This window comes from Esox lucius, chromosome 5, assembly GCF_011004845.1.
Source record: "Esox lucius isolate fEsoLuc1 chromosome 5, fEsoLuc1.pri, whole genome shotgun sequence".
Classification (NCBI taxonomy): Eukaryota; Metazoa; Chordata; class Actinopteri; order Esociformes; family Esocidae; genus Esox; species Esox lucius.
In genome coordinates, this window is record NC_047573.1 from 17,173,811 (window position 1) to 17,187,778 (window position 13,968).

The 13,968-nt window shown below is 43.1% G+C and overlaps 1 protein-coding gene across 7 annotated transcripts; it reads right to left on the reverse strand.

The window, feature by feature from the left end:
* Positions 1-65: 65 nt before the first annotated feature.
* On the reverse strand, positions 66-13,036 carry kctd17 (potassium channel tetramerization domain containing 17). 7 transcript variants are annotated; one of them, XM_034292413.1, is made up of 8 exons: positions 12,537-13,036; positions 8,155-8,263; positions 7,946-8,037; positions 5,754-5,900; positions 4,962-5,087; positions 4,458-4,586; positions 4,244-4,341; positions 66-2,143 (listed from the first exon to the last, which is right to left on the reverse strand). In XM_034292413.1, the coding sequence occupies exons 1-6, from the start codon at positions 12,891-12,893 to the stop codon at positions 4,491-4,493; spliced, it is 927 nt and encodes a 308-aa protein (XP_034148304.1). In that variant the 5' UTR covers positions 12,894-13,036; the 3' UTR covers positions 66-2,143; positions 4,244-4,341; positions 4,458-4,490. The 7 variants fall into 7 exon arrangements, with proteins under 7 accessions (XP_034148304.1, XP_010893835.1, XP_034148303.1 ...); XM_010895533.5 differs by lacking the exon at positions 4,244-4,341; XM_034292412.1 differs by having other exon boundaries at positions 4,244-4,586.
* Positions 13,037-13,968: the final 932 nt, after the last annotated feature.

The following is a 13,968-nucleotide window of genomic DNA, read 5'->3' on the forward strand; positions in this document are numbered from 1 at the left end:
ACCATTTTGATTACATTATACCATGAACAATAAAAACAAGATATGATTTCAGATTTAAAAACAAATTACATTAAATTAACCTTTATTTCTTTATGTGACAATGTACTATCTTTTACAGTTGTTGAAATTGCATTGCATTATACAAATAGGGGGTTCTGGACTGAAAACATTTTGATATGATTCTTTACATACAGTATATGTAGGCAATGCAATTGTTCCTGATGTCTGAGAATTCATGATTGTGTATTCCAAGTACATTGCGGCTATAGTTAAAGGGAGTACAAAGGAAGTCTGCACTCTTGCACATTTTAAATAAAATTATATATGACTGTGCACAATTGCCTTACACATATTAACATAATGTTCTTATTGATAACAATAATGAAGCCTGATTCCAATTACTGCTAAAACCATGAAAGAAATACATATATAATGTAACAGCATTGGATGCCTAAGAAAAAGTACTAAACTACTGTCCAGAAACAAGATGAAATATACTACAGTAAATCCCATATCTACACTTAAACAATACATATAAAATAAAGTTCAAATATGTCATGCTGATGGATAAGTAGAAAAATAAACAAACACGCTTAGGAATACAAGGCTTTCAGCTCAACTTCTGATGTCTTGGGGAAAGCAGAGACCATTTGAGTTCAGGCTACATAATATTTAAACATCACCAAAAATGAGGTCTACACCAGACACATGGCTAGACAAAACAAAAAAAACAGAAAAAAAGCTTGGCAGGAAAAATGATTTCACAGAAGTAGTAATTGTTATATCGAAAAATGTTATGAATAAAATAACTACAACAAATACAGTATTTACTAAATGGTTTGTCCTTATTACCTACCACTGACTGAAAAACGTCTGGCCAGACACTCCAGTTACATGCCTATATGGCATTGTTTTTGCTTGAAATCAAGGCACCCAAAAATCTCTATTGCAAGACTTTAAAAAATGCTATTTAATGTCAAAAGGCCGAAATTAAAATTACTCTTAAGTGCACAAAAATTTAAGACTGCCTCCTTGAAAGCCTTTAAATGAAATAAAGTCAAAACGTTGATCGTTGTGTTGTCACGCAGAGACTATAATTATTGTACTTCCCGGATTTGAAGGTGGTACAGACAGCCGTTGATGGACGGTGACATTCTCTGGATGCAGTTGCTATGAAGTCATTATAACTGGTCATTGAGGCTTTGACAATCAGTTTGACAGGGTTTCATCTCTATTTCTCTCATTTACTGTATTTAAAAAAAAGAAATCTGCACTTCTGTGACACTACATGTGCTATGATCAAAAACAGACCATCATTGCTCTAAATAAACATGTAATACAAACCCATGGTCTTCCAGAGCCTACCATTCCAGAATCAGCTGTAGAAGAGAGATGGAACCAGTGGCCCTACGGCCTCAGGTCAAAACTAGGGTATTGTATCGTTATCCTGTTCCTGTCATAGGCCAGAGACGATCTGGAGCAAGATCAGAGTGACAGACAGATCTGCATTGAAGCCCATATCTCACCCCTGGCCTGTGTCTGATTCAAGCCCATATCTCACCCCTGGCCTGCGACTGCATTGAAGCCCATATCTCACTCCTGGCCTGTGTCTGATTCAAGCCCATATCTCACCCCTGGCCAGTGTCTGATTCAAGCCCATATCTTACCCCTGGGTCAGGGCCATGTGCCAACACTGATTCAAGTCCATATCTTACCCCTGGCTCAGGCCCATATCTTAGGTTGTGTATTTGCCACTCTCACCCGTGTCTCACCCCTGTATCAAGCAATTTCAAACCCCTTTTCACATTTAGATGAGCACATTGATTTGCAGTACTGTTTGTAATTGTCTTTGGTCAATTGTATTTTATAATTTATGAAAAAAACTAAAATACATTAAAAGATTTGGAATGATAATACAAAGTGCTTTTACAAACATCCTTGTTTACACACTTATGTTGACATTTTGCTTCTGGAGGGAGGAATATTTTTGCTAATTTCTTGCTAATCTTCTAACATGTTAAAGCAGTTATTGTTATTTTCAAAAGGAACAACAATAACAGAATTATTAACAAACACAATGAAATGTCAAGCTAAAAAAATAAAATTCTCTCTAGTACATCCGGGATCCATGGATCTGAAAAAGCTGTAAAAAAGCAGAGACAACAACGAAAACATCAGAGGGTACAATCTTTAAAAAGACAGATTCTCCAAGTTAACTAAGAGCCTGCTCATGTAACCAATGAAATTTGTGTTTTAAAACTGGGGAACACCCCACACTCTAGATCAGCTTTGATTGGGTGACGTGAAAACAAATTGAAACATGTGTTTTTAATGTTTGATGATGACGATGGTAATACGTAGAATGATATGTAATAGTGTTTGGGAAGACCATGTTTATGTCCTTTTGATATGGATGGAAAAGGCAGCACCCTACATACATGTGGTTATGGTATCTCTGGCCATGCTCGTCACTGGATTATCAGATGTTTGAGCTAACAGAAAAGCTACAGCCCTACTTTGTGCAGTCCTTGAACAAGTAAGATTGTGTGGGTGTATGTTGTCTTTGTGCATGAAAAGGCTGGGGCTATTCCATGTCATTGCATTGCTAATGGGTGACCTTAGGGTGTGCTCTGAGATCAATGGCAACACACCAGCAACACCAAGGCCCCAATGAAATATCAATGTCTAAAAGGGCACAGCCTACTCATTCTATATATTTGTTAAAGTTGCACTAGGTAGGACTTGTGAGAGATTGTTAGCACCACAGACAGCTCCCCGCCCCTGGAATCCCGTTCCTTGGGTAGTAACAATCCAACCAGTCCTGTTCTAGCCAAACTTTAGCCAATCGCCTTTGGCGAGCCAGGGCTTGACTCCGTTTGTGAATGTGCATACTGCCTGGAGGTGGCATAAGTCCACGATGAGGAGCGAAGAAAACTGAGATGCCGAGAAAGATTTTGGAGAGTAGCGCTATTTGTAAAAAAGAGCTGGATAAAGCAAGGGCAAAAGCAGGTGGAAAAAACTAATGTAATTAAAAGGGATGAAATTTGACTCTGATTTAGATCTTTTTCTTCTGGACAAATACACTGATTTATTCACATATTTATACAAATTGTTTAGCAAACTGGCTAGTCTAACTTAACCTATTTTACATATAATATACACTCACCTAAAGGATTATTAGGAACACCATACTAATACTGTGTTTGACCCCCTTTCGCCTTAAGAACTGCCTTAATTCTACGTGGCATTGATTCAACAAGGTGCTGAAAGCATTCTTTTGAAATGTTGGCCCATATTGATAGGATAGCATCTTGCAGTAGATGGAGATTTGTGGGATGCACATCCAGGGCACGAAGCTCCCGTTCCACCACATCCCAAAGATGCTCTATTGGGTTGAGATCTGGTGACTGTGGGGGCCATTTCAGTACAGTGAACTCAATGTGATGTTCTAGTCTTCAACTGTCCAATTTTGGTGAGCTCGTGCAAATTGTAGCCTCTTTTTCATATTTGTAGTGGAGATGAGTGGTACCCGGTGGGGTCTTCTGCTGTTTTAGCCCATCCGCCTCAAGGTTGTGCGTGTTGTGGCTTCACAAATGCTTTACTGCATACCTCGGTTGTAACGAGTGGTTATTTCAGTCAAAGTTGCTCTTCTATCAGCTTGAATCAGTCGGCCCATTCTCCTCTAACATCTAGCATCAACAGGACTGCCGCATACTGGATGTTTTTCCCTTTTCACACCATTCTTTGTAAACCCTAGAAATGGTTGTGCGTGAAAATCCCAGTAACTGAGTAGATTGTGAAATACTCTGACCGGCCCGTCTGGCACCAACAACCATGCCACGCTCAAAATTGCTTAAATCACCTTTCTTTCCCATTCTGACATTCAGTTTGGAGTTCAGGAGATTGTCTTGACCAGGACCACACCCCTAAATGCATTGAAGCAACTGCCATGTGATTGGTCGATTAGATAACTGCATTAATGAGAAATAATCCTTTAGGTGAGTGTACATTAGTCTAAAGAAACCCATAACTAGACAGCTAACATTTCTTACCCGTGTTGTTGCCATTGCAATTAGCTGGTTCTACGTTGATACATTTTCAGTTTGCTGTGTCAAAAAATTTATTCAGATCGCCTGTATGCACATTCACATGATTAGGAAAGAGAGACCCAGCTGTCAATCAAACTTAGGCTAAGGGGAAGATGGGGAGAAAAGGGAAGAATCGGGGGTGTTGTTTCTCACACCTGAATTCTTTTCAGAATGTTACCTAGTCCAGCTTCAATCCCCCAAAACATTCATAAAAGTTGAAGTCTTTTCTTGGTCCTTGAATATGGTACAGGATCTGAGCAAAGGAGACGATGCTACGATGTTAAATACCCCTGGATCCCTTTTGATCTCACACCTTCTAACACTGCTACTACTCCACCACCAGCCAACAACACCAGCCTTGATCCTCACCATTCAGGTCTTTGGAACACTGACACAAGACTGTCATTCTCTAATCCACTCATTCGGGGGCGTATTTCTCCCTCCTCCCTCCTCATCATCATCCTGCGCTCCTCCTTCCTCCTCCTGCACCTCTGAAGACTTCACCCGACAATATCAAAAGAGAATGAACAGTTGACGAGAGAGAGAGAGAGAGAGAGAGAGAGAGAGAGCAAGAAAGAGAAAGCAAGAAAGAGTGAGAAACAGGGAGAGAGAAGAGGTGTGGCAGATGGAGTGAAGTTGCTTATGAATGGCATAAGGAGAGTTTGAATGGAGAATCCTGATAATAACGGATACTCAGATCATCTTGGATGGAGAAAAACGTCACATGCAGACAGTGATCTGTATCCTGCACCTTCAGCTATTTGTTAAAGTAAATGGTAGTGATAGGTGAATGGTGTGTGTGTGTGATGTACGATGTAGGCACGGATAATTGTGTGTGTGTGTGTGTGTGTGTTTCCTTTGGGTCAATCTCACCTTAGTTTTGTGGCTCTGTTCAGTGCCCAGGCCTGACCCAGGGGTGTGTAGCTCCTTGGAGACCACACACAGAAACTCAGCCTGGTCCTCTGTCCCATAGCTGTAAGACGAACCAATGTTCACCATCTACCAGAGACAGACAGAGAGAGGTGGTTCCACATCACAGCAGGTAACCTCAGGGATGTTCATGCAGGGAGAAGGGACAAAGAGAGGTGGTTCCACATCACAGCAGGTAACCTCAGGGATGTTCATGCGGGAGAAGGGACAGAGAGAGGTGGTTCCACATCACAGCAGGTAACCTCAGGGATGTTCATGCGGGAGAAGGGACAGAGAGAGGTGGTTCCACATCACAGCAGGTAACCTCAGGGATGTTCATGCAGGGAGAAGGGACAGAGGGAGAGGGGAAGGACAGCCTAGCAGCAATACAAGTCCACCACAACTTTGATGTGGGCAGTGATACTTAACAGTCAACCCTGGAGCAGTGAAGACCATGTCAGCATTACTCAACACACTTTACAGAACCAGCAATATGCCAACATAAGGTGGCATTCCTTTTTTCATCTCCTTCCCCTAATCATCATCGCGGGATGTATGCAACCCAAGACCTCTCTTTAGATCGGCCTTCTGAGGGAAAGGGAATGTGGAAAGGAGGCCGCTGGGAACTTGGCCTTGGTCTCTGATTGGTCTGTATGGTGTGACTCAGATGCTCTGATTGGCTAACAAAGAGCAGGAAAGGGGTTAATTGATTGGGGGAGGGTGGCGGAGCAGAGCAGCAGTGTGAGTCCAACCCACAGTCCAGAGCAGTCCGGTGCGGGCCTTTCTGCAGGTGCGCACGCTGACCTGCTCAAACTTCCATCCGTCCGACATGGTGGACACCATTTGGGTCAGTTCCTCCTCCTGGCACTGCAACACCCGGTACACATGTTTAGGAGGCGCCTGCTGATTGAGAGAGATGGTGTAAATAAAGGAGGAAACAGGAGAGGGGGCGCCCACACACTGCAGAACGCTGTACGCATGTTTAGGCATCAAAGAGAGCGTCCAAAGAAAGACATAAAAAGCATTTCTTAACAGGGAGAAAAAAAATGGAGGGTAACAAGGAGAAGTGCTGTTGGCAAGACCAGTGACAGTGAGAGTAGGTGGTGGGTGAAATGGAGGAGGTGGAAGAAGGCAGTGCCTGTGTAAGTGTGTGTTTGTGTTTGTGTTTATGCGCGTGTGCGTATAGCCAAGGGGCTGAGGTGGAGGACACAGTAAAGCGTATTTTATAGAGGATGGGATGAAAATTGAGAGTTACATAACAGAACATCAGAACATAACATTAATTACATAAGACATAACAAAGACACTACACGTACAGTGAGGGGGGAAATTATTTGATCCCCTGCTGATTTTGTACATTTGCCCACTGACAAAGCAATGACCATTTTAATGGTAGGTTTATTTAACAGTGAGAGGCAGAATAACAACAAAATAATCCAGAAAAACACAAGTCAAAAATGTTATAAATTGATGAGCATGAAATAAGTATTTGATCTCCTCTCAACCAGAAAGATTTCTGTTTCCAGGGTGTCTTTTATACAGGTGACGAGCTGAGACCTGTCCACAGAAGCAATCAATCAATCATATTCTAAACTCTCCAGCATGGCCAAGACCCAAGAGCTGTCCAAGGATGTCAGGGACAAGATTGTAGACCTACACAAGGCTGGAATGGGCTACAAGACCATCGCCAAGCAGCTTGGTGAGAAGGTGACAAGAGTTGGTGCAATTATTAACAAATGGAAGAAACACAAAAGAACTGTCAATCTCCTTGGGTCTGGGGCTCCATGCGAGATCTCACCTTGTGGAGTTGCAATGATCATGAGAATGGTGAAGAATCAGCCCAGAACTACACGGGAGGATCTTGTCAATGATCTCAAGGCAGCTGGGACCACGGTCACCAAGAAAACAATGTGTAACACACTACGACGTGAAGGTCTGAAATACTGCAGCGCCAGCAAGGTCCTCCTGCTCAGGAAAGGACATGTACAGGCCCGTCTGAAGATTGGCAATGAACATCTGAATGATTCAGAGGAGAACTGGGTGAAAGTGTTGTAGTCAGATGAGACCAAAATCGAGCTCTTTGGCATCAACTCAACTCGCTGTGTTTGGAGGAGGAGGAATGCTGCCTATGACCCCAAGAACACCATCCCCACCGTCAAACATGGAGGTGGAAACATTATGTTTTGGGGGGTGTTTTTCTGCTAAGGAGACAGGACAACTTCACCGCATCAAAGGGACGATGGACAGGGCAATGTACCGTCAAATCTTGGGTGAGAACCTCCTTCCCTCATCCAGGTAATTGAAAATGGGTTGTGGATGGGTATTCCAGCATGACAATGACCCAAAACACACAGCTAAGGCAACAAAGGAGTAGCTCAAGAAGAAGCACATTAAGGTCCTGGAGTGGCCTAGCCAGACTCCAGACCTTAATCCAATAGAAAATCTGTGGAGGGAGCTGAAGGTTTGAGTTGCCAAACTTCAGCCTCGAAACCTTAATGACTTGGAGATGATCTGCAAAGAGGAGTGGGACAAAATCCCTCCTGAGGTGTGTGCAAACCTGGTGGGCAACTACAAGAAACATCTGACCTCTGTGATTGCCAACAAGGGTTTTGCCACCAAGTACTAAGCCATGTTTTGCAGAGGGGTCGAATACTTATTTCACTCATTAAAATGAAAATCTATTTATATTTTTGACATGCGTTTTTCTGGATTTGTTGTTGTTATTCTGTCTCTCACTGTTCAAATAAACCTACCATTAAAATTATAGACTGATAAAAAAATGTAAAATATACAGAAAATATACTATAACTAGTAATTACAGATTAATTACAGTCTTTCTACCTAACACAGCACTGGGTGTTTCTTTCGGTTTTAGCGAACCCGTAGCAGTCTTGTATCTGTATGTGTGTGTGTGTGTGTGTATGTATGCGTGTGTGTGCATGTTTGACCTGTGTGACTTTACAGTCTCTCTCTAGGATCCTCTCCTTGATCAGTTTGATCAGAGGCGTGATGTTGTAGAACTCAGCCTCCTCCAACACACCTGTGAGGGAGTGCAACAAGGTGTTTCTACATGTCTTATTAGGTCTTAAAATGCATTAGAATGGAATAATTATGCCTTCTGTCATTTAAGTCAATAGTGTCAAACATAATACAGTACCTTCTTCAGCTAGCTCCTTGTTGTAGACCAGCTTGCCATGTCGCAGGTAGTTGAGGATTGGACCAAAGTAGGTGGGGTCTCTGTCAATCACATATGCCCCAGTCTCGTCCTAAAATAGATAAGGGGATCGAAAACCATAGGATTATGTTAAGTAATGATCTATATTAGGTGCAGTTCTATTCTATTATACAGCTCTGGGAAAAATTAAGAGACCACTGCACCTTTTTCTTTCCTTTCCAAAAAAGTTGGAAAGGAAGCTTTTGAGTGAGGAACAGAAGGGTTAAAATTAAGAGACCACTGCAAATTGAACGCTTCGGTTCCTCACTCAATACCTTCATTTTGAACTTTTTTGGAAAGGAAAGAAAAAGGTGCAGTGGTCTCTTTATTTTTTCCAGAGCTGTGTATCTGGAAACCCTGGTGCTATTGGTTTTCATATACTGTAACAGCAACAGTTCTCTTGTTCAGATGGGCCAAACACAGATTGTTGGTGCTGTGTGGTTTCATACTGCAGCCAATGTGACAGAGATAAAGAGAGGAGAATGGGAGAGACAGAGATAAAGAGAGGAGAATGGGAGAGACAGAGATGAAGAGAGGAGAATGGGAGAGACAGAGATGAAGAGAGGAGAATGGGAGAGACAGAGATGAAGAGAGGAGAATGGGAGAGACAGAGATGAAGAGAGGAGAATGGGAGAGATAGATGAAGAGAGGAGAATGGGAGAGACAGAAGAGGGAGATGAAGAGAGGAGGGCCGCGAGAGATAGAAAAGACAGAGATGACGAGAGCCTGTTAGATTCGCATGGCTTGGCCCACTCATAGTTGACCGCCTGCCAGAGCATAGTCTGGATAGAAATTCCATAGAGCGCTTCCTGCATGCCGATTAATCGACAAGCCTCAGGCATACATCACAGAGACGCAGAGACAATCACAAAGAGAATGGGAGTTATAGGGATGATGTGGAGGAGAGAGCCTCTGAGTTCCAAAAGAGCAGAATAGGTGGGAAGAATTCAGGAACATGTACTCTTTGCTTTTTGGAGGGGAGGATTGATGGAGAGGAGACGATGGAAAGGAGGGGTGGGACGGACGGTTGGAGAGGCTGTGGTTAGGCTGTATAGGGTGCAGCTCTGAATTGATGATGTGATGTAAAACGATAGGGATGTAGGGAAAGGAATGAGAGCATGCAGAAGGGAGAAGTGTGCGAGACAGACAAGTGGTGGGGGAGAGAGTAATGAGGGGGACATCGACAAGGGCACAGGGAAACGTGCCAGGGAAAGGCACTAGACAGGGGCAGAGAGAGCCCCCACTCGCACAGATTCAAAACACCCCTGGAACCTTAATTATACATTATTAGGTGTGGGATTTTAATACCAATCCCACTTGTAATGTTCAACCTTGACCATAAACATAGCGGTTTCCTCAGACAAAAATAGCATGTGGACTGATGAAATGTCCCCTCAAGGTCAAGTTTTCCATGTTTTAATACCCTGGTGGGACTTTTTAGTCCTCACACGTCCTGGAACAAGGACACACACAGGGTGAATATTTAAGTACACAGTCTCCATATCTTCTGTTATCCTGGCTGTTGAGCTGCACCACCTACAGTCACACCATAAAATAAATACAAAATGTCCCAGTCAAGTCGAGCGTCTGGTTCTCATGGGTGCCTCACCTAGTACCACAGGGGATACTTTGTAGACAAACAGAAATAATGTTGGTCTCAACACAGACACACATGAAATGTCTTGTACTAATTTTTCAAGTGCGATTCCAAACCTAAATATGTACTAACGTTCTGTGCATACTTTTACACGTAGGCCTACTTTGTTCCTAGTATTCGGGACTATACCACCACTGACTACAACCGAAGACTATACGTTGCTCACTTGTCATTCATCGTCACTGATATTGTAAACGTCAGTTGTAGCATCGCTTATATGTATAGCATGGAAAACTGTACAATGAAATAAAAAAAATATTAGTATTATTTCCGAAAATTAAACCTAACACAACGTCCAACCTACGCCGTTGGTTCGTGCTGGTATAGTTCCGATGCTGGAAAAGAGTGGTTAGTTGCGCTAGCACTACACTTTTAAACCTCCGGATTGTAAAGTGACTTCATAGAGATTATACAATAGCTTTGTTGACGAGAAACATGTTTTTGCAAAGCCTGCGTGGTTTTTAATACAATTAACTTTTTCCTAGCATTGCTACTATTTGAAAAGTAATTGTACAAAAACAAATAAGGCCTGTATTAGACTGTACTGAACAAGGAGGGAAACAGAAGCACTATAGGACAGAAAGAGGGGGAAGGAGGAGTAGAAGAGGGCAGAGGGCAGTGGGAGTTAAGGCAGGGGTGACAGCAGGGCCCTGCTGTCAGGGGTATGGTATTTTGGGACAGAGGGGGGCAGGGCTGTGTGTTCCAGACAGATTGTAATCCTTATTCCACAGTTAGTTTGTGTGTTTTAAAACACACAGGAAACACCTCTTCAGACTCGAACCCAAATCAGCAGATTACAACAGAGCTACTGTGAAGATAGCATCAGACTGACACCCGGGTAATAGAAAAAAAAACATCTAGAGGCCTAGTCCTTCGCTTTCTTGTATTGGGTGTAATGATAGGTCAGACATTCTGCATTACTGAAGAGTCCATTATACAGCCTCTTATTACAAGTATAGTTACAAGAATGACTAACAGTAAATGAGAGGGGAGAAATACTACACAGGCAGTATTGTTTTAAAAACAGTTAAACAGCTATGACATATCAGTAGCCCGGGAGGACTGTGATGCCTATAGTGTGAGGAGGATGGAATGAAAGAGAGAAAAGAGAGCAAGTAGATGAAAAGAAGCATACAAGGGGAGCGAGATAATGGAGGAGAGGAGGTAGAGTGTGGATGAGGTTTTACTGGAGGGCCGAGAGAGAGAGAGAGAGAGAGAGAGAGAGAGAGAGAGATATCTATCTATATATATTTGGCCTCTGTTCACAAACACAAGCAGACAATACAGAGCCCCAGGACAATGACAACATAATTGCACCCAACCAAATCTACATAATATTACCCCACACATTTTGAATGCTTCCTAGCCCTATACAAACTACACTGTGAGAGAATAATAGAACCCAAGAATAGCCTTGACCAAGTACAGACATGGTGAACATAGCCCTGCTATCGAGAGAAGGCATGTCATGTACTCAGCCAGTTGTGCTGGAGAACAAATACAAACACACATGCCCACGTACACTTACACACACAAACAATTTAAACAGTTTATTGGAACACACAAATCAAATGGGCATTTCTCACTGGAAGTAAAAAGATTGCATGTGTGTGCGTGTGTGTCTCTGTTGAGACCAAAAACATGTCTGTTTGTCTTAACAGGTATTTCCTGTGGGACCCAGTCGGGCTCCATTGAGGACCAGCACTTGGCTCGTTACACAGACACTGTGCAGTTCCTTCTGCAGAATGCTGGGTACATAATTAACACACTGAATGATGGGTCGACTTTACGGTTTGCTTCACCGGCTGCTTAGTGGTGTTCCACCAGGAGGACAAGATACAAATAGTTACACATTTTTAACCAGGGGGCTACATGCTAATTTATTAAGTGGGCTACCTATTTGACCTCTACAAAAGTCTTAATAATGTAAAACAGTATGATGTGTTTCATCGATTCACTGTGGCTAACGGTAGGGGAACAATTTATCTTTGAATGTATTGTTGGCACCCAATGGACAGGCAATTTGTAATTAATCATACTGCATTGATGTACTGTATTTTATTTATCGATTTTCTGTGTTCAGTCCCGAAATATTGTCTACTACTAGCAGCACCATTACACCAAGTACAATTCTGGGTATGTGTAAATGTTTTTAGCAGATTTGGGTTCCATGATGACAACCCATACCTATAGACGTTGTCCTATTACCCTTCACCCTCCTTCCCTTGCTGCCAACTTGTCTCACTGGTCTGCATTGTCTGCATGAAGCAGCACGTGCACATCCATCTGACTCATTGGCAATTGAGCGTGTGTGCGCACCACACACACACACACACACACACACACACACACACACACACACACACACACACACACACACACACACACACACACACACACACACACACACACACAGAGAGAGCAATAACGGTTCCAAAGTTGTGGTTCGGCTGGATCTATTGGGACAAAAAAAAATTGGGTGGAAAGGTTGAACTCTATTTGGTTCTGGAACCATAAAAGGCTTTCATTACACAGCTGGTCAAACAGCGTATCAGTTGGCAACATTCCAATTTAGTGATCCACCCATCAAGTGATTACAGTTCGATCAAACATCTCACAAGTCTTATGTCATTATCGAAGCTAAGCGTTCGGTCAGTCCTGGCCTTACCGTGTCTGAATGCAAGTCCTGTTGTTGACAGAGACGGTAAAGAAAGGAAGTCTGTTCTTTTAGTAGGGTATGCCGTGTTGTGAGGAATACGGTGCCACCGACGTTCAATCGAACCCATTTTCCGTTATTTCCCAAAGTAGGATTGACTCCAGAGCCGTTCCCGAAACTGTGTGTTTCCGTCCCGCTTGATTCGATAGCGCTTGATGTAGCAGTGGCCGTATTCTCGCTACCCTCAGTGTCTTTATTGTTATTGTTGTTATTGTTATTATTATTGTTATTGTAGCCCTGAAGTGTCGGTAGCGTACAGATTTCCGATATAGGCGGTAGTACCGATTTCCTTTGATCCTCCGTTGCCATTAGGAAATAGCACTAGATGCAAGCAACGTCAACAAGCAAAAGCGTCCGTATTCGCCGCCGTTCCACCTTCCTCTTCTTATGAACTGCTAGTCCCTTCTCCAGGACAACAGAGTAGCATTACCGCTGCGCATTCCCTTTAATTCCGCCTAGTCTTCCCCCCCGCTTCTTCCTGGGGCGAGCTCCAAGAACTGTGGATCTTGTAGTTCCAAAATTTGTAGTAATGATGTCGCTGTGTCATATGAGCTAGCCCTCAAGTGTAACTGTCAGACTTAAACAACAGTAAATCATATTTAAACATTTTAAAATACACACACAGTAACGCCCTTTGTAAAATTTTCTGACAAACGATTAAATACATTTCCATTTGTCCATACTTTCAGAATGTTGGGGAATTATGTTGAAGGCATATGTGAGAATTATGTACAGCTATATAGTATAGGCTCCGTGTTTATAATCTGGATGAATAACTAGCTACGAACATTGTTTAGCTAGTCACATTTAGTTGATTTAGCTGATTTAATCCTAGGCCTATATTGTCTCCATCCATCCATCTTCTTCCGCTTATCCGGGGCCGGGTCGCGGGGGCAGCAGTCTAAGCAGGGATGCCCAGACTTCCCTCTCCCCAGACACTTCCTCTAGCTCTTCCGGGGGGACACCGAGGCGTTCCCAGGCCAGCCGGGAGACATAGTCCCTCCAGCGTGTCCTAGGTCTTCCCCGGGGTCTCCTCCCGGTGGGACGGGACCGGAACACCTTCCCAGGAAGGCATTCCGGAGGCATCCGAAAAAGATGCCCAAGCCACCTCAGCTGACCCCTCTCGATGTGGAGGAGCAGGGGCTCTACTCTGAGCTCCTCCCGAGTGACCGAGCTTCTCACCCTATCTCTAAGGGATCGCCCGGCCACCCTGCGGAGAAAGCTCATTTCGGCCGCCTGTATCCGCCGCCTATATTGTCTTTTTTTGGTTAAAAAAAAGGGGGCATAATACAGAATGGAGGCCTCAAAAGGACGTAAACGTCCTTTGATTTACAACCTACCATTTATTCGACTACCAAGCAATATATTGGTGTATTATAGGAAT